This window comes from Dreissena polymorpha, chromosome 5 (genome assembly GCF_020536995.1).
Source record: "Dreissena polymorpha isolate Duluth1 chromosome 5, UMN_Dpol_1.0, whole genome shotgun sequence".
Lineage (NCBI taxonomy): Eukaryota > Metazoa > Mollusca > Bivalvia > Myida > Dreissenidae > Dreissena > Dreissena polymorpha.
In genome coordinates, this window is record NC_068359.1 from 20010048 (window position 1) to 20031253 (window position 21206).

General features: G+C 34.6%; 1 protein-coding gene and 1 long non-coding RNA gene across 2 annotated transcripts; both read left to right on the forward strand.

The window, feature by feature from the left end:
• The first annotated feature begins 7153 nt into the window (after positions 1-7153).
• Positions 7154-10583, forward strand: LOC127882355 (cholecystokinin receptor-like). Its single transcript, XM_052430944.1, has 2 exons — positions 7154-7287; positions 9102-10583. Exons 1-2 carry the CDS (start codon positions 7249-7251, stop codon positions 10308-10310), a joined length of 1248 nt encoding a protein of 415 aa, XP_052286904.1. The 5' UTR covers positions 7154-7248; the 3' UTR covers positions 10311-10583.
• Positions 10584-15194: 4611 nt separating this feature from the next.
• Positions 15195-20239, forward strand: LOC127880685 (uncharacterized). Its single transcript, XR_008049697.1, has 3 exons — positions 15195-15219; positions 17701-17792; positions 20054-20239. It is a non-coding gene; the product is annotated as an uncharacterized LOC127880685 (long non-coding RNA).
• Positions 20240-21206: the final 967 nt, after the last annotated feature.

Below are 21206 nucleotides of genomic sequence, written 5' to 3' on the forward strand. Positions count from 1 at the left end.
AAAATATATGTTAAGTAGTATCTGTACACATTGGTATATTAAATGTGTACTATAAATATTATTTTTAAGTGTTAAAAAGATATAGTACAAGTGATTCATGCTAGATGAATTAAGAGCCTTAGTCAAGCGGTATTTGAACATTTTTAAATGGTAAAATTTTCTGAAATGTACACATTTTCTGTTCAGCACTGGCCAGATAAATGTATACCATTTAACCACTTTTATATGAAGCCTTGACCAGATCTCAAATTTTTATCCCTTTTCTCTGGCACCCTGGTCATCTCCTGTTGATCTCCTAACAAACACCTATCAAAATGGCAAATTATATGCAGAAAAGTTCATTTTATTCAATGGTTGAATGAAATACTTCAGAAAAAAATGACATCCTTTTCACATGAAAATTTAACTTTCACAGTCATGGAAAAAGAGCCTTCACCGAACACAGATCAAAAAAAACTTTCATTTGTGGATAAAACCATATCTATGTGCATAAATATCTCAAGTCCGTCTTCATGAAATCAGGACAAAAACTTGTATTTTATGTACTTAATTGATCTGGCTATAGTTATCATATTATTATAAGCTCAATCAGTATATTTATATAATTATTTATGCTTTGTGTATTGTAAACATATACACAATCACGCAGTAACATGATAGCAATATATAATAACAAAGCCACCCATACTATAAAGGTCATTGGCAAAGCCTAAGGTAAAAAATGTGAACACATTGAGTGTAAGTCGCCTCTCTTGCCAGCAAAAACAACACATTGACAGGTTGTCATTTTTGACAGTTCTACTCTCACTTTCATTTTGTGATATCAAACTATCAACAATTATGTGGCTGAGAAAAATAACGCTATTGCTTATTAACATATTTTCTGTACATTTCTTCAATAAACTTACATCAATACACAATTTTCTTCACTAATTCGAACATTCCTGGCAGGCTATCACTTTGTTTACATATTTCGCTTACATTTTGACGTGCATAGGTAGGACCGCATTACTGCTTAGGAAATGTTTATGGCGTACCATTTGGGTCGAAAGTCAACAAGACCTACATGGTGACAAGAGAAATGTACTTTGACGTACAATATGTATGTCGAAGTACAAAAATTGTACTTCGACGTACAAAATGAAATACACTTCGAAGTATAAATTTGTACGTCGAAGTACAATTTGTACTTCGACATACATGTTTGTACTTCGACGTACAAATTTTCTTAACAGCCGATCAAAACACTTTTGTCATGAGCCGCTTTTCCTTCAGATTTATTCATAGTAAATGTTTAAAATCTCTTTTTTAAGTGAGGACAAAATAAATAAAAATTGAAAAATTGAAAAAAAAAACCATTTTACAAATAAGTTTCGAGTATTTAATGCATTGAAATAGATTATATACCCATTTGAAGAAGATTCAAGGTTACCTTTTTTAAAATAAAATTATCAAGCATATTGTGAGTATTTATTGACCATGCGGGGTGGAATATCACGGTCCAACGCATTACTGTGTAGGAAATTCCCAACGATAACCAAACAGTAACCAAACGAGTACGGGATTAAAAATGTATAATAACCTCCTTGGTTTGGTTGTATTTTGTGTTAACCATTTTGCATAAGTCAGAGGTAAATTCCGCCACGCCAGGTCAATAAATATGCACAGTATCTATGAGTTAGCAGTCGATAGTCGCATAATTTGGTATAAATAATAATAATTATGTTCAATAAATACGCTCAATATCTATTAATAAGCGGTCGATAGTCGCATAATTTGGTATGAATAATAATAATAATAATGCAAAATGTCAAATATCTCTAAAAGCAACAAATGTAAGGCGTCTTCCAATTGGCTAACACTACAGGATCAGTAAAGACTCAACGTCGAATTACAATTTCGTACGTCAAATTACAAAAAATATACTTCGACGTACATATTGTACGTCAAAGTACATCTCTCTTCTTACCTACTAGGTCTTGTTGATTTTCGACCCAAATGGTACGCCATAAATGTGTATTCATACTATTGCCTTCGAGGTTCTTATCCGATGTTTCACGGAAAGGGCCAAGAATGTGCGATTGTGGGTCAAGTTCCCCAGGGGTACTACGTCCCCGTACCCCCAATTTTTTTCCGTACCACAAGTTTTCGTACCCATTTTTTTCGTACCCATTTTTTTTCGTTCCCAAATTTTGTTCGTACCCAAATTTTTTTCGTACCCAATATTTTGTTCGTACCCATTTTTTTTTCGTAACCAATTTGTTTTGGCATAATTTGTTCGTTCCCAAAATTTCCGTAACAAAACTTTTTTTCGTACCCACATACACAATTGTGATGATATAGATCAACTTATATTGATGCTTTTATATCTATCCTCTTCAAAAGCATCGTCACACCAGTACTGTCAGTACTTTGATTCTGTAGTGTCATCAGGGTGCAGAATCAACGGGGTATTCAGGGGTTTACACACGGGCTGGACAGAATGTTAACACACCGTTAAGAACTTATTTTTTCAAGTATCTCAAGTTATTGTAATACATTTGCAAAACTCTTAATTGCATAAAAGACAGTTTTTATTACAGTTTCTGCCGATATGATAGGTATAAGAATAAATCAATGAATACGCGTGAAGTCGGTGACAAATTTTCACGTTGCGTGAATCATAATAACCCTGCTGTACAAAATGAATTTATGAATTCTGATGTATTTTGCATTGCCATAAGCAGCATACAAATCGGTCTTTTATTCACTAGGTGAAATTCTTAAGACAAATTGTTTTAAACAGTTTGAAAAAAGCACAACTAACCGGTGTGTTTACATCAATTTACCTTTAATTAAAGTCACGTGATCCTGCAACCTGGATTTCTTCGTCAAACAAATGTGTTTTTACAAAAGTTGGTTGACTCTTGGTTATCAAGCGCTTATAGTGCCATAACGAGGCTTCAAAACTAGCGATTTTCGTGTTCGTTTTGAGGGGAGGCTGAACAATTGGAGGTATTAATTGTGTTGTTATGTGGTATCAAATAAGTATAGTTAATTTTAAAAAGTCATCATTATGACTTTCTACTCCCAGTTCAGGAAGAAAATGGCTTTTCCGGTTTAATTGTTTCTCAACTCGGAAGCCGTATAAACGCACGTATTTCATGCACGTTTTGCAGATTTTCTTGCTAGTGCACTGCCTTTACTTGAACATTAACCTTTACATGTTCAGCATATATTGTAATTAAATAGATTCGGTTTAAAATTATTTGAATACAGAGTATAGTTTCATACATAATATAACTATGTATATAAATGTATTTTATACTCACGCAATACTTTATGAGCATAAGAGATATCATGGCTATTTATTTGCCTTTGACAAATTGTAAAAATATACAATGTAAACATTAAATGTAATCAAGCGTCATATAGTGCATGTGGTTTCAGCTTCAATGATTACATTGTGCTACAATATAAGCACAATAGAGTTTGAGTGTTATCATTTTAGCCCAGATATGTCGAATATTGGGGTTCTATTTGATTTACATGGGTCTGTTGGTCTGTCTGTCGGTCTGTCTGTCTGTCTGTCTGTCTGTCTGTCTGTCTGTCTGTCTGTCTGTCTGTCTGTCTGTCTGTCTGTCTGTCGGTCTGTCTGTCTGTCTGTCTGTCTGTCTGTCTGTCTGTCTGTCTGTCTGTCTGTCTGTCTGTCTGTCTGTCTGTCTGTCTGTCTGTCTGTCTGTCTGTCTGTTTGTCTGTCTGTCTGTCTAGCGTCTGAAGACACAAGTTCAATTTGATTTCTATATTTGGCCTTTTAACATAGTGAAAGAAAATTGAATACTTATATGCAATACCATTGTTTGCATTTGCCTCTCATTTTGTTATTGGATTTGCCTCAAAGTGTACTGGTGGCCCTTGTTGCTTATGGTACAACGGTAGCATTTCACCAGGGAAAGGCGAACTATGATAGACGTAAAGGAAAATTATCAGACCTGAGATAAGAACAGTTCTGTTTCTGTTGGTTTTCTAAGACGTTGTCTGTCCTGTGAAGTAGTTCTGGACATCAGAAATGGTCCAACACCTGGTTTTAGCAACAATGAGGTAGGGGTATGGAAACATTGCTTCAGGAATGGTCTCTTGCATATTTCTTATTTATCTAGTGTTTGTGAGTTAGCTCTTGCATGATGTGCAGTTAGCTTTTTTGTGATATTCGAAGAGGTTAAATAGCAGTGTATATAGCAATTTATGCCTCCGTTCGTCCGAAGGATTTTGAAAATTCATCTGCTACAAACTGCAAGCTGGAGTCAGGTTGTAAGGAGTTAAGTGCATCTGCATCATTTTATTCTATGTAGATGTACGTCTGTTTTGTGAATTATATTAACATGTTATAACATATTATAATCTATTTTGCGACATTGAATTCATAAACAAAGGTACTGCAGTTTTGAGGATTATATAAAAACTGTGTTTATAAAAATGATATCTTTTTACACCATGCTATTCTAATGCAGAGGTACTGCTGATGTGTGCATAATATTTACATGAAATTTAATTTTTCTACAAAAAATGTAATTTAACGATTTACATACTATCTTCATGTCTCTAAACTTTATAAATTTATATGTTGTTATTGTTGTTTCAACCCTTCAATGCTGCACGTTGATAATTGGATTGTGTCTATGGACTTGACTAAAGAAAGAAAACAGCATTTAAAATGTTATGTCATATAGATCGCCATGGTGTAATGGATATGGTGTCCGCCTACCGCCAGACAGGTCACGGGTTTAGATCTCCCCCAAAGACACCAAGTACTTGTTCTAGGCCCAGGAAACGGACTCGAGAGCGTTTATATAAGCCTTAGGCTTTCGATGCAATCGAGCTAAAATAAAAAGGTTTAAACTAAATTAAACTAAAATGTTATGTCAACAAGCCGTTGACTTGTTAGAAATAAAACTGTACATTTTTTTCTTTATCGTGTTTTTATGAGTACCCAATATCTTGTTACAATTCCTCTTTACTTTCGTCATTTCTTTGTACACAAACTGTCAAACGTGACAGTCAAAACCCCTTGGGGATAACCACCGATTGCGCACATCTATTCATAGATATGTGTGTCAGAACTGCTCGACTTGGATCGGATACTTTTGGTGCGTTGTTTACATACGTAATTTACAAACTTAAACATGCTCAATTCATTCACACTGGACTTAAATTGTAGATATAAGACTTATCTTTCATCCCACGAAGACATAGAAATGGGTCTAATGCAGGTGTGAACTTGGTTGGTTTTCAGTTACTGAGGAATAGTTCAAGATGGACTGAACATTCTTATGACCAGTAATAGCCATAGTTTTTGTGGGATGATTATCGTGGCCTCGCAAATTCTGGACAAGATGTTTTCGCGCAGAGTGGTTTGTGTAGCATTTGCCCTCAGGAAGATTTGCTGCCACCGCCATGGTTTTGAGCATCTTTCCTAGTTTTAACTCTCCAAGGCGTTTTCTCAAACACCACCTACTGCACCAACCCTCTTTGGTGCGCGACGCTAGGTAAGATGGATCATCATCGTTTGAGAATTTCTCGGGTCGCTTTGCGGATTAAGCCTTGTACATGACGATTGGGTCACGAGAGGAATTTTCCCCAAACATCTTGGGTTTGACCTTCCTGTCGTCGCCCAGATTTTCTCCAGTGCGAGTTTATGTCTGCCCCTTATGAAACTCTAAAAATTCTTCACCCTCGGCAGTTGTTCGCAGCCCCACATAGGTGTGCTTTGTTTTCTGTTTTTCATTTCAATTATTTTTTCATTATTGCTTATTTACGCAAAAAATCCAACAAAATAAACAAATAAAATACACAATAATGAAGAAACATTTCCATTTTGAAAGTTCTTGCATATTGCGTGAAAAGGAGAGCAATGATAACTTATGACCATATAGAGTCATATTGTATATTACCTTATATTTTTCGTTAACTTACGAGTACTTTACCAAGAACGCGTTCAATGGAAATGTTGTTTGTTCTTTGTCACAGTGTTAGATAATCAGCATCATTGTCGTTGACTAACATTAATAACTTGGGAAATGTTATATTAATCATCACTGAAAATATACTTTTAACAGAATATTGATGTTCCCAGTCGAACGAGAAAAGAAGAATAACTTTTTTCGGCGAGACAACACACCATAACGATGGACTTAAACATGCTCAACGATTGGACAGTCATATATAATTCCTTAGGTCCGCAGACGACGGGCTTAATTTCCTTCGTTACCAGGGACATTTGTGCGGGCTGAACAGTCAACTTCTTGGCGATTGATGCAAGGAGGTGTCGCGAGGAACTGGTTGTTTGGTATCCATCGAGGGATCAAGGACGTGGGCGCGTACAGACGTGCGTGAGCAGATTAACGTTACATAACCATTTAATGCAACGTTGTCATATTTTGCTGTTTAAATTCTAATGGACAGTGAAACGATGATGTACTGTTTAAACTGTGGAAAACATATTATCTTAGTGCATGCGCGCCAAACAACATAACAGGTGTAATAAATTGCATATTTTCATATAATTTTGGAGTGACGTTGTGTGTTTTTGTAATTATTATTATTTTTCAAAATATGTATAAAACATTGTTTTCAATACATGCCAATAGGTATGAAAAGGTCCCTTTAAAACTAGTGTAATTTCATTCCCTACTTGAAAGGCAGATATACTAAGAAATATAATGCAAACTGCCACTTAACGATCTTTAATTCGTATTATTATATAGCAATATAAGCAATCATTAAATCAATTAATTAAAATATAAGCATATAACAATCCAAGCGCATGCATTAAGCCCCATTTTGAAAGAACAGTCTATGTGTAAATGACAAAAGGTGAATAATATAGTAATAGTTTAAATAATATAGTTACATACTGTTTAAATAAACACGTGTTAACCCTTTCCCCCAAATAAAGCAACGTGAAAACAACATACAACCAGAACAGCCTGCGAGTAGTTCACGGTCTGTTCAGGTTTTATGCTGTTTGCTGCTCAACAGTATCTTAGGGTTGAAAATGAAGCCTTTAAAACTTGAATCTAGTAAGAAAGGTATTTTATAAAATTTAACTTTCTGTGGAACTACAAATGTTTCAAAATACGTATCAAAGTGAAAAAGGGTTAACAGTATTTCAAATAGCGACCAGGTCGCCTGTTATCAAATCTGCACGTACTCTTAAAACAGAAAACTGGATTAATGACGATAAGATAACAACAGGAAGAACTTAACAAAATGGTCCAAGGTGTTCATCTTCACGCGCAGACGGAGCTGGTAAGTGATGATGTTTTTAATCACATGCTATTTTAAAAAGCGTCTGTGCCTTTTGTTTTATTAAATACGAAATTGACTTTCAATGTTTTAGTTGTACCATCACGGTTGTGTTAACTGTTTTGAATAAGTACATTGTGGCATGCGTCTAGTTTTGCAGGTAATAATAAGACACTTATTAATGGAAACAAATATCATATCATATTAATCGCACAAGAGTATGTTTTATTACAGCGTTTCTGTTTAGTTAACATATTAACAGTTTTTACATATTATGATGAAATGTAATACTTTTTGTATAAAGTGTAACAATTTGAAGGTATACCGCCCATGATCGAGTATTGTTTAACGAGAATGGATGTTAAACTTAGGATGTTATAATAATTCGTAATAAGTTTTAAAACACAAAGCGACAATAATTGTTCACACTTTTTTAACAGGGTTTATCATTTCATTTTAAAATCCAATTAACATATAAAAGAAGCCGTTATGGGAATTTTACGGTGTCTTAACGGGGGCGTAAGAAATGTTTATTTTAGTGATCTGTGATTATTTGCGCACACATAAACTATGATGTGCGCACACGAGAGCTGAACAGTACGTATCATATCAGTCATAATTAAACAATGGACTAATGTGCGTATGTATATGGGTTCTTGCATGAGTGGTCGTTTTGTATTAAATTTATTAAACCGAGTCATCTAAATCAAGATAAAAACGAGGCTTTAATAAATTCAATACACAATGACCACGAAACTTATATTCTATTTATAACATGACCAAAACATTTTCTTTTATTCTCTTTTCACCGTTTATTCACATTGTTAAAGAGTTTAACTGAAGAAATTCGCTGGAATAATGTCGTCATTTCGTCACAAAAATGATGTCATTTCACAGTTATATAACTAGTGTAATAACACCCGTGTAATAAACAAAATTGAGCATTACGTTATTTCACTCCTGGAGCGTAGGTCATGTTATAAATCAAAGTATATGGCATAACAACAAGTTTCGTTGGTCATTGCCTGTTGTCGCACTAGCTATTGCATGCACACGTCATACCTTCCACAGTGTGGGTTAAGTTTAGTCCTAAATATTTTACTGAATTAAATCAAATATATCAACGGTTGGTCTGAATGAAATGGCTGTCGGTTACAATGTTCAAGTAACATTGAAGATATCTTGGTATACTACTACAAAGCATGTTGCTCAAACCGTAAGATAAACGTTTCAAAATAAAAAAATCATTTCCAAGCAATAGCATATTAGATTATACAAGAAATTATCTATACAAACATACCGTTGATATTATGTTTGGTGTGGCATAAGATAAATTAATGAAATCAAAACGAAATGTGTTGACCTGTGCCCTTTTTATCGCGGGATGTCAGTCATTAGAAACCAAAATTAATGTGTGTCTATTTTTCGTATGAACTCATCTGCACACAATATGGGTGGATTTTCCATAAACCTGTTACGTTATTCTTCGCGATATATATTGTCATGTAGTTTTTCATACGATCAGTCACTACTTGTTGAATACAAGACGTTATCTATTGCGCTTATCTAGTGTCCTTTAGCAACATGTTCTCAATGTTCAGGGGATATTAAACTAACTATAGTTAAAACCTGGGTTAGATAGCAACGCCGAAATAAGTAATATAGATCTTTACAAAAATGTATTTACAGCCGAAACCTTCTTTTACACTATATTTACACGTTAAAACACATGTATTGTGAACTGTCTAACAGCCCTTTCAATCCTATTGGTTTTCAGTAGCTCGTATAATACTAATAGTTTCATAATCTATTTTTAGAAATACGCGATGGCTGCTCACAACAGCTCCCTGCCTAGCAACGAGACGATTACGCCAGATCATGTTGCTTTAGTGCAAGAATTGAATGACAAGATGGCGCGCCTGATGGTTCCCGCTACGGTTTACATTTCCATTTTGATGATTCTCGGCCTAGTAGGAAATCCAATGGTGTTTTATTACTATGGCTTCAAGACGAAGCGCACAACCAATACGTTCTTCCTCGTAATTTTGGCATTCTATGACTTCATTGTTTGTGTAGTGTCGATGCCAACTGAAATCGCCGACATCGAGCTGTCTTACACGTTTGAAAATAATGTCGCCTGCAAAGTACTGCGGTTTTTGACCTACTTTGCAGAATTTGGGTCAATGTTGACTCTTGTTGCTATAGCATTGGACCGGTTTAAAAAGATATGTCGTGTGACTAATCCTCAGATTGAGATACGAACTGCACAATTTATTAGCATAGGAATTCTTGGAATAGCTATTCTATTGTCGTGGCCGGCTCTTGTACTTTATGGATCGATACAAGTATCAATACCAAACACATATGGCATTGAACTCATGGGGGCGGATTGTACCTCTACCAAAGACGTCGCTTACAAAAAATATGTCTGGGCCTTTAATGGAGTCCACTTTCTTTTGTTTGTCGTGTTATCAGTTGTTTTGATTGTGCTGTACAGCATTATCGGGCATACGATCTTCAGCCTCAAGAAAAAATTAAGGATGTACAAACCGAGCAAAAACAGAACGCCGTCGTCAGCCGAGGTTAAAACTTCATTATCTGACCTCAGTCAACAGGCGGACGACAAAATGAAAGGAAATGAGAAAGGCGTAACCAAACCACAAACCGCAACAAACACGAGCAAATCTCTTTTCGCCAGCGGTAATCGACATTCCACAGTATCTCAGACATCGTCGAATGCATATAAAAAGTCAGTTATAGACAACGTGGCAGTGAAAATCACTCTCGTCATGGTTGTAGTTTCCACAGTGTTCATCGTCAGTTTTTTGCCGTACCTCTCACTAACCGTTTGGCGCGTTCTCAAAGGCAAGCACGAGGCGGAGTTTCTATCCGATGCCGGTCTCGTTTGGTTCAAAATTGGGACAAGGTCATTTCTTCTAAACAGCAGTCTCAACCCGTGGATTTACGGACTTGCTAACAGCAATTTTAGAAAGACTTTCTTTGGAATGCTTTTCAAGATTTGGTAAACATTTTTGAAAGCAAAATTAGCTACTTGGTTTCGTTTGTAATCGTTAATTTCCTTGGATGGCGATGACCTGATTTATATGCGGTACAAGTGTGACTTAGTGTCTATATTAGTTTTACGCACATTCTTGCGTTTTTTAAGTATGTTTTGCTTGCACGGTCACCTTAAGCGCAGTTTTAATTCAACACGTATATTTTGTTTTAATAATGACTCGATTATTTTGTTACGGATATTGTCGAAATTTGAATATTAACAAATAAATAATTTCTTAATATATCATAGAAATGTATAACAAATGTCTTAACCATTCAATTGTTAATCTTTAAACGACCACTATCACTATAAATTCAAAAGGTATAAAATTACTTAGTTTAAACATATAAGCTATCAGTGAAAATCATTAAACAATCAACCACACCATTCATTGAATCAAATAAGTATCCGTTCTTGGTTGCACAGTATTACGATTGTCAACTCATCGCTATGTTGACAAGTTTACTCTTTATCTCAACGAAAACAAATAATCTGCATTCCTGAATACGGGCCCGTTTACGTTCCCGCAGAGTTGTAGATCGTGTACCTGTTGGCATGTGTAACTCGCAAGAGACGGATACATTATATCTGGATCATCCGATGTTAATGGCAGAGTAAACATTCGGTAAGTGTGATGAAAAACGCTTGTTTTATATGCTTTGCATGTGCGGTACGAGTGTTCAAGTTTGGGGCTACCAGAATTCATTAGTGTACCGCACATGTAGTTTGTATATACGTACGTAACAAGCAAGTGATGTTACTATTATGTACATTAAATATGACAAATTAACATACATTTTCCCATTCGTGTTGTACTGGCAAGCTCTAACCTACTTACAAAGTAATTAGTACCGTTTGCCATAATCAGAAAAAGATAAAGGTTTTTATGGTTTCGTTTTTGAAAATACTTCTCTATATTCGGATTTTCAAGCACGCGTTTGTTTAACATTTTTAAGACAACCTGCATTTTTACCAACCGTAACGATTGGCAACAATACAAAAGGAAATTTGTGTTTGAACGTGAGTCTTCATTACCGATAACGTAATACAATTATTTGAATCCGATATAAGAGAGATCACTACAGAGGTGTTCCCAAAATTTTGAGGTGTTGATATGCCGAAATACCTCGGCGCTTAGTTGATCGCTTTACTCGCTTTACAGTATTTGACCCTGCTTTACTAGGTCAATGTTAACAACAGAGGCAGGATAAAACTCATTATCGGACAAGGAAGACAAACAATTCCGTAATACCCGATCTCAATTCATTGTATTACAGGTTATACTAATCATTCCGTTAAAGGCCGTCTCAACTTATTGTATGGAAGGCAGGACAAATCAGGTAAGCATAGCTCATTTGTTCAATAAAGTAAGAAAGAAATAGATGAATTTCACAATGAACCAACACACACATGATAACCAAGTGACAAGCTACAATATGCCCTTGTGATTAAGACTGACCAATATATCACTCGCAAGCACTCCAATTAAACAACCCACATAGACAAAGTTCTAACAGAAAAATAGGCAGTTGCGCACTTAACTACAGAATCGAACGCACAAACACGCTTTGTTTCTTTGTATTGAGTTAAGTAATTGTAACCGCCAATAGTTGTTAGTATTTCAATATTTTCGGATCTGTGCAAAATCATCTGTGCAACGCATAGTCAGGAAAGTGCATAAGACACTTTAAACATATTGCATAGTTATTTTATAACGCATTCCCTTAAATTTGGTAGCAGCTGATAACGCTCCTGATTCATACACCGTCATAACCTGTTTTTAATTAACGCATATTCTAAAGAATCAAATGGAAAGCTTTAAAACGGTAAGCATGAACTTTGTAACATAACATATTGAGTTTTCTTGGCTAGATATCAAGTGATACATAACATGAACCGCTGTAAAAATTAATATATTTATATTACATTTACGTGAACAACCATGAAATCGTAGTGCTCTTTATATGAAAGAAACTTGAAGTACAAACCAAATGTGCACACTTATTAAGAAATTCAATTGATCACTTAATGCACGTTGGAATGACAAAACATGTTTATTTAATAACTGTAATGCTAGTTCATTCAATTGCATTAAATTTATAACGCATTCGCTTAAATAGTTTTGCAGCTGATAACGCTCCTGATTCATACACCGTCATTACTTGTTTTTAATAACGCATATTCTAAAGAATCAAATGGAAAGCTTTAAAACGGTAAGCATGAACTTTGTAACATAACATATTGAGTTTTCTAGCTTCTTGGCTAGATATCAGTGATACAGAACATAAACCGCTGTAAAAATTAATATATTTATATTACATTTACGTGAACAACCATGAAATCGTAGTGCTCTTTTTATAAAAGAAACTTGAAGTATAAACCAAATGTGCACACTTATTAAGAAATTCAATTGATCACTTAATGCACGTTGGAATGACAACCATGTTTATTTAATAACTGTAATGCTAGTTCATTCAATTGCATGACTCTGCAATTGGACATTTAAAGGGCCTTTTTGGCAGATTTTGGCATGTATTGAAGTTTGTCATTAAATGCTTATATTGATAAAAGTAAGAATTGGATAGAAAAAGTTCCAGTAAAAAAATACAACAATAAAATAAGGAAAGAAAAAGTAACCCTCAACTGGGCTCGAACAACTGACCCCTGGAGTAAAAGTCTATCGCTTGCACCACTCGGCAATCCGTGCTTATACAAGTATGAGTAATGTGTTTTATACTTTATATAAGCATTCCTCGTAGTATCAGAAAATATTAACGACATCAACAGAGCTCTCCAAATTATTCAATCGTTTTGTGTTGCAACGCTTTATAATTTTCTAGCGAGCTTTATTTTTCTTTTTAGGGCCGAACCGGATAAACGTTCTCCATCTCGGCACCAACCATGTTTTTGAATTACCCTGCTTCGAGCCGTTGACACATTGTATCAAAGACAAATGATAAATTGACATAACAATACAATAATTCTTGTCGAGCCTCCTACATGCACACAACATTCATGACGACCGAATAACTATCGATTGTGTCACGTAAAAAATAGTTCAACTTTTAACTATTCATTTTAATACTTTTCTATTGAAAATATGAGAGGAAATAAAAATGAATCGAGAATGTGACATTTTTCTTGGTCTTCAATTACGATAGCAGCCGATATTGGTGAAATACTACAACGTGCGTAGGAATACACTATTTCCTGTTGACCGGAGATAGGAAAATGTATTCGACCCTGCTTTACTAGATCAATGTTAACAACCGAGGCAGGATAAAACTCATTATCGGACAAGCAAGACAAAGAATTCCGTAATACCCGATCAAAATTTATTGTATCACAGGTTATACTAATCATTCCGTTAAAGCCGTCTCAACTTATTGTATGGAAGGCAGGACAAATCAGGTAAGCATAGCTCATTTATTTAATTTAGTATAAAGAAATTGATGAATTTCACAATTAACTAACACTCACATGATTACCAAGTGACAAGCTACAATATGCCTGTTAGCACAACTACTAACGAAAGAACGATACCCATAATACTCAATATTCCAAGGAAGGAAAATTTTCAAATATTAAGCGGATAAGCCCTTGAGATTAACACAGGCCAATCTATTTCTTCGCAATCAGTCCAATGTAAATAACCCATATAGACAAAGTTCGAGCACAAACTAAACAGTTACACACTTATTTACAGAATCGAACGCACAAGCACGCTTTGTTTCTTTGTATTGTATTTCAATATTTTCAGATCTGTGCAAAATCATCTCTCCAACCCATAGCCAGGAAAGCGCATATGACACTTTTAAATATTTTATAGTTATTTTATAACACATTCCCTTAAATTTGGTTGCAGTTTGATAACGCTCCGGATTTAAACACCGTCATTACTTGTATTACTATATTACATTTACGTGAACAACCATGAACTCGTAGCGCCCTTTAAATATAGCAACTTGAAGTACAAACCAAATGTGCACACTTATTAAGAAATTCATTTGATCACTAAATGCTCAATCGAATGACAAAACATGTTGAGTTAATAACTGCATTGCTAGTTCATTGAATTGCATGACTCTGCAAATGGAAATTAAAAGGGCCTTTTTGGCAGATTATGGCATGTTTTGAAGTTTGTCATTAAATGCTTTACATTTATAAATGAAGCATTGGATAGAAAAAAACTCCAGCTAACAAAAACAAGAATAAAATTAAGGAAAGAAAAAAGTAACCCTTAACTACGCTCGAACCACCGGACCCCTGGAGTAAAAGTCTATCGCTAAGACCACTCGGCCATCCGTGCTCATACAAGTAAACGTGATGTATACTTTATATAAGCAATCCTCGTAGTATCACAAATTATAACGACAACAACAGAGCTCTCCAATTTATTCAGTCGTTTCGCGTTGAAACGCTTAATAATTTTCAAGTTTTTAAATCATCAAAAGATGCATATAATAGATATATCAGAGCATGGTAAATATTCCGTTTTACTGTGTCCTTACAAATATCATAACTACAACGAAAATTTGTGAATCTGAAACATTTTTTTATATTATGTCAATTTACGAAAACGTGAAAAGGCCCGTTTAATTAACAATTATGAATGATTGAAATGATCTGATCAACTAATGCGATTCGATTCGTCTTGCTTGTTTTCGTTTTTCTAACCTAACTCTGCCTAGAAACTGGAAGCAATTTTTTGTTTATTTGAATGTTAACTTAATGATGCTTCCTTAACACATTTGTGTTGGTTGTGTTTTTACTGATCTTATTGATTACTGATCATTCAAATTTCTTAGTCCCTCAGGAGAGCACCGAGGGATCCTACCGTCTCAAAATCATCTTGATTAAACGCAAAACAGACCTGGGTATGTATTTTTGCTTACAACCAATCGATATGAACAAGCAGAGAGAAAGGCCATCCTAACCACGGTTTACACAATTGAGTGGCAAGAGAGGTTCTTAAAAACACACATTCGTTCGAATATATTAAAATTGTTTACCAGACAATGCTCGGCATTTACTTCGCCTGATGTAAGAAATAAAGAGTTCAAGTTAACCACATAGCAATTCTTTCTTGATATTAACAAATATTTGATGTGAGTATAACGTATTATACAGACTTTTGCCAAATATATTACAAATGAACGTAAGAAGTTAGAACAAGTAATCAGTATTTGAAGAATATTGTTCACTGCCTTATACTCTTCAGATGCACCTAATTGCTCATACCATGACACTAATATGAGTGCATGCACACAATAAAATGTTCGTATGTAAACAAAGAAACACTAAAATCATGGACGTGTTTGATGGAGATAAATTTAAGTTTAAGTGTTACGCTTAGACCTTCTATAGGATATAGATGCTATATTGAAAACAGTTTCCCACATGAATCAAGGTATTTTTATGATATGGATTTGCTATTTAATCAGTGACAAGGTATTAGATGATGCCCCAGTTACAGTTTATTCAACTTAAATGATAAATTTAGTGTTTATTCTGTGTTAATCTAACTTAGATACTAACCTATAAACGCATACTGACTATATATATAATAAGTGACTATTTTTTCTAAACATTTAATAGACTTACACGCACACAAAAATGTTACATTTTTCATAAAGACGTTCCATACCTTTGATGAATCATTACTATTTACAAGTGAACATGTTGTGGAACATATTATACAGATATTTCCCCTTGTGCTCTGAAATACAAATGCACTCCTGATAATTATTTTCAATTAGCGTTTTACACACAAACATTGTATAATATAAATGAAACAATAACAATATTTGTTTACAAAACATTACTGATAATGAAGGCATAGTAGATTAATTCTGTCTATATAACATCTTGATATAAACCAACATAACACTAAATTAGAATGAACACACGCAATAAGCACACACAGTATGTAATGAAAAAAGGTGTTAATATATAATTTCACAATAAAGTGTAGCATATATGCTTATATTCAAAAACCTTAAGTAGGACATGAATCAGCATATACAAAACGAGAAGATTGTAAATTTGAACAAACGCCTTAGCCTTCAAATCTTATAAAGTTTTTTAAACAAAAATAAGCATAAAAATCCATATGTGTAAAAATGTCCATCGAAAAATTTGTAGAGTATACCAACTTACAAATATTAGATTTGGCCAAAATTTGTTTGTTTAAGGTGTATTCGTCCAAAAATAAAAGGACCCAATCCTTAGACCTGTGTCATTATATTTCCATTTGTTTCTATTTATGTGCTACACCTATTTTGGGACGACACTTTCCGCCTTAACTTGATTTATGCTAAGAGGAGACTTTCTTGAAACGAAAATATCTTAAGAGCGGCGAAAGTGTTGTCCCTGATTAGCCTGTACGTACTGCAAACTCTTGGACGACACTTAACGCACATGCATCAAACCCCTTTTTTCACAGAGCACGGCCCAATTATTATCTAAATGATATTATATCAACTAGGTATGAGGTTTTTGCAAAGACGGTTTGTTGTAATTCTACGTGTGTTCAAACGTTTAAATGTGTGTGATAAATGGGAGAACAACACAAATCTCGGATTTATAATCTTAATCATGTTCACACATGACATTGTACAAGGCTGTACAAGATTTATCATCCCATTTCCAATCATAATTCTTTTGAAAAGTAACACATTCTTGAATTAACATATTCGGCTGTAGAGGATTAAAGAAAGTGTAGTTCGCCACTTTTCCGGAATGTTGCACAATAAATGGAACTCGATTCGTCGCATCGGCAATTCCTATCCAGACATTCGATAACTCACCTGTAAACACATGATTCAATTAATAAATGTTGTTAATGTCAGGAGACAAATGGTATAAAAATTCTCGCATTGGCATATTAAAGTGCACACTTGATAGACAAAATCCATGTCGGAGCCGATCAAATTGTTTGAAAATTGACGGAGGTTTCGACTTTGTCTTTGAAACATAATGTGATTGTCTAGTATTCATCTAACTGTCTTTTTCTCTGTAATTTCTTTTAATGTCAGATTGAGCATCGAACGGACGGACACTGGCAATGTCTAATGCATCTCACATTTTGAGAGTACAAATGATAAAATTCGGTCAAGAACGGTCAGAGCAAAGCTTTGTGGGTGATACCAGTTTAAATGCGTTATATACCCCACACTTATCCCTGCAATAGTTACTTAAAAGTGATAGTACACGCTTGGCAACTTGCATATTAGACACAAATGTCATACAAAGAAACGAATAGTCTTTACTACGCAAGTGCATTATAAGTCCAGTATCCAAACGAAACGTTTCTTTTTCAGTACATAACATGATCAATTACCTGCATACTTTGACAGGTAACCTGCCAATACATCCTGTTCTCTTTGGCTGTCAGGAACAACAACATGCGCGCCAACTTTGTGGCAGTAAACCTATGACAAAAATAAAGGTGAGTTATTTAAGCTTAAAGAAGTAAGTACTTAAGGGGCATATCTATAATACGGTATTTAAAACGAGAGAATCTGCATTTTTCAAATCTTAAATGGATGGTTGAATTATACACGCCGCTCTTTTTAAAAACCGCTCTGAACAATATTTAGTTTTATTATTATGAAAAGGGTTCAAGGCAAAATAAGTAGTAGCAGATGTTGTGAAAATAACGTGAACATGAAGTAGCGTACGATTGATAATGGCGCTGCGGTGTTGTTAGTTCGCGTTGATAAACGCAATTTTTGTAGGCGATTCCATTCGGGGGCATTCGTATTACGTATTTTGTTTGTTTTCTTTATGCATATATCAAGTTGAACATGTTTCTTGATAAAAATTAGTATAATAAGATATATGTTTTATTTTAACGTGTCTAAATACTGTTTTCGTATAGCCAATATGCCCAATAAAAGACATTGGCAACATCGACATTTTTGTATTGCTTCTTCATTTATTTAACCATTTATATATATTTAAAAAAATACACATACAGCATAGGATTACTGAATGTGTTCGGAGAGTTCAATGTCAGTGTATATTTTATTTATAGATCAATGTATGATTTTATACCTTTAAACTTATGAACATCTAACCATAAAAAGCAACATTATTCTTTATGCTTGCCGAATATTTGGCCTTGCAAGAATGGTGTGATTTTGCGAAAATGCATACCTAAGGTGACACTGACAAGAACCACGCATACCTTTTAAGAGACAAAAACACGAACAACGCATTCCTTTAAAGACACAAAGACACGAACAATACATACTTTAGAAAAAGACAAGACACGAATAATGCATAACTTAGAAAGAGACAAGAAACGAACACATCATACCTTTAAAGAGACAAGACACAATCAATGCATACCTTAGAAAGAGACAAGAAACGAACATATCATACCTTTAAAGAGACAAGACACGAACAATGCATAACTTAGAAAGAGACAAGACACGAAAATTGCATACCTTTAAAGAGACTAGACACGATCAATGCATACTTTTAAAGAGACAAGACACGATCAATGCATACCTAATAAAGAGACATAACACGAACAATTCATACCATTAAAGAAACAAATGCACGAACAATACATAACTAAAAAGCTACAGACACGAACAATTCATACCTTTAAAGACACAAGGATTTGAATAATGCATACATATGAAAGAGAAAAGACAAACACAATGCATACCTTTAAAGAGACAAAAATACGAACACTGCATACTTTAGAAAAATACAAGACACGAACAATGCATACCTTTAAAGAGACAAAAACACGAACACTGCATACCTCAAAAAAAAATCAAGACACGAACAATGCATACCTCGGCATCGGAGTAGTTCATTTTCCTATAGAGGTCCAACAAGTATCTGGACGTTCCGTTGCTCAATTCCCAGACTTCATTTACTTCAAACAAAATTTGATTTATTTTTCTTTTTTTAAAGCTCTTTTGAACATGTCATTATTTTTTTAGAAACAAAGTGACATTGATCGAAACTGTTTCCCTTAAATATATTAGATGAACGTCATTGTTTATCGTGCGTTATTACGTGTACCGGCGTTATTATATAGTGACGCATACAAGTTCATCTAATGGAACGCATATATATTTAATTCCATAAGAATCAATAAACCATTATTTAAAGTATCTTGCACAGTACATTTCAAATTTTATCAAAATAAAATAATAACTTGCGATCATTAAGTTGTCATTGTGAGGAGTTGTCTATATCATATATGATAATAAGGAATAATGAAGTTCAAGAAACATCAGGAAAAATAGTCTCACGCTAGTCTTTAATCCATTCAGAGTTTAAACTGGTTAAATAGCGAATTAAACATCACCTAAGATCAGCATAAATAATACAAGTGCAGATAAAAAGTTAAGCTCAAAGCATTTTTATTCAAATAAAAAAAGCAATCTAAGAGTATTCTATTACATTGAAAAGTCTGTAATCAATGATTTAATACGTACCGAACAACAAAATAATAGCATGCTTAGAGGAAATGAAATGAAGTTAATACAAATACGTACTAAATTTCTTCTTGCTTGCAAAAAAATAAGAAATTAGCATCATTTAGTACGAGCCCCATATCATCCGGTTTTGAAAGATACCCAAATAATATCGTTATTCACTCTGCGATTTGAAATCGCCTTACCTAATTTGTAGTTTTCGTTTGTTGTTGACGCCGCTGACGGATCAACATCTGTTTTCTTGCAGCCTGTGCATATGCCGCCGGCAGGCGAAAAGTAGACAGCATCGCATCCATTTGTTTTGGTACAGACGCTCACGCACGAAATGCTGCTAGGTATGCCAAAGCGAGAAAAGATGCGATTATTTTCGACACATACCGTTTCCACAATAGCATTGACTTTCATGAAGTAAGACATTTTCAACTCTGTTGCATCATTCACAGCAATCAAAAGAATTGTGTGCACGCAGAATATGAGATTCATTGTGCAATAATAACAATAAAATGTTTTCAAACTTAAACTCAATATTATTTGAACTTGTGAATGCAGGTAACGGACGCCGATTCAATGATTGTATAACAACCTTTCAGTTTTAAGCCAATTTTGTAAATGTCTCCGCAGCAGTTGTTTAATTGACAAAGTGGCGCATGCGCATGAGGCGCATTGAGGCGCATGTGCACCAAGTTCGTCGTTTGAAGCTCACCCGAGCACTCAAGTGTGAAGTGTGGGCGAACGTGATCTGCAATTATAAGTAGACCACTCCAGAGCTATTATAATAAGACCACTCAATAGTTATTATATTTAGACCACTCAATAGCTTTTATAATTAGACCTCTCTAGTCAAACGGATGGCGATTCGGTGATTTTATAACAACATTTGAGTTTTAAGCCAAGTTTGGAAATGTCTCCGCAGCTGTTGTTTAATTGGCAAAGTGCATTCATTGAGGCGCATGCGCGCCGAGTTCATCTTTTAAAGCTCACCTGCGCATTCTAGTGTCAAGTGTGGGCGAAAGTGATCAGGTATCAAAATTAAACCAATCAAGTTTGAAACAGCTGGAGGAGAGGTGGTGTAACCAAATTTTACATGAATATGCAAATATACTGAATGTAATCCTTTATCGCATCCCTAATATAAAATACACATGCACTGATAATAATTGATTGCATGGCAGTGAAAGTCTGAAAACTACTATATATTACAGGTTTGAAAATAATTTTGGTTGCGTTTTTGTTCCTATGTAGGCAAATTTCATACTGGCGAATAGATGATGCATAATGAATCTCTAAATGATAGGCACAAACAGTTTACTCTTGTGCCCCTTAAAAACGCCCTCATATTCTAAATTGTTTCTTGTGAGACCCTGAAAATCTTATTTAACAGGTAGCTTCTACAACTCCAT

Excerpts from the sequence above, each read along its gene's own strand:
- LOC127882355 (XM_052430944.1), top strand. The coding sequence starts at position 7,249 with ATGGTCCAAGGTGTTCATCTTCACGCGCAGACGGAGCTG. Across the intron at positions 7,288-9,101 it reads TTCACGCGCAGACGGAGCTG|AAATACGCGATGGCTGCTCA; the intron begins GTAAGTGATGAT and ends ATCTATTTTTAG.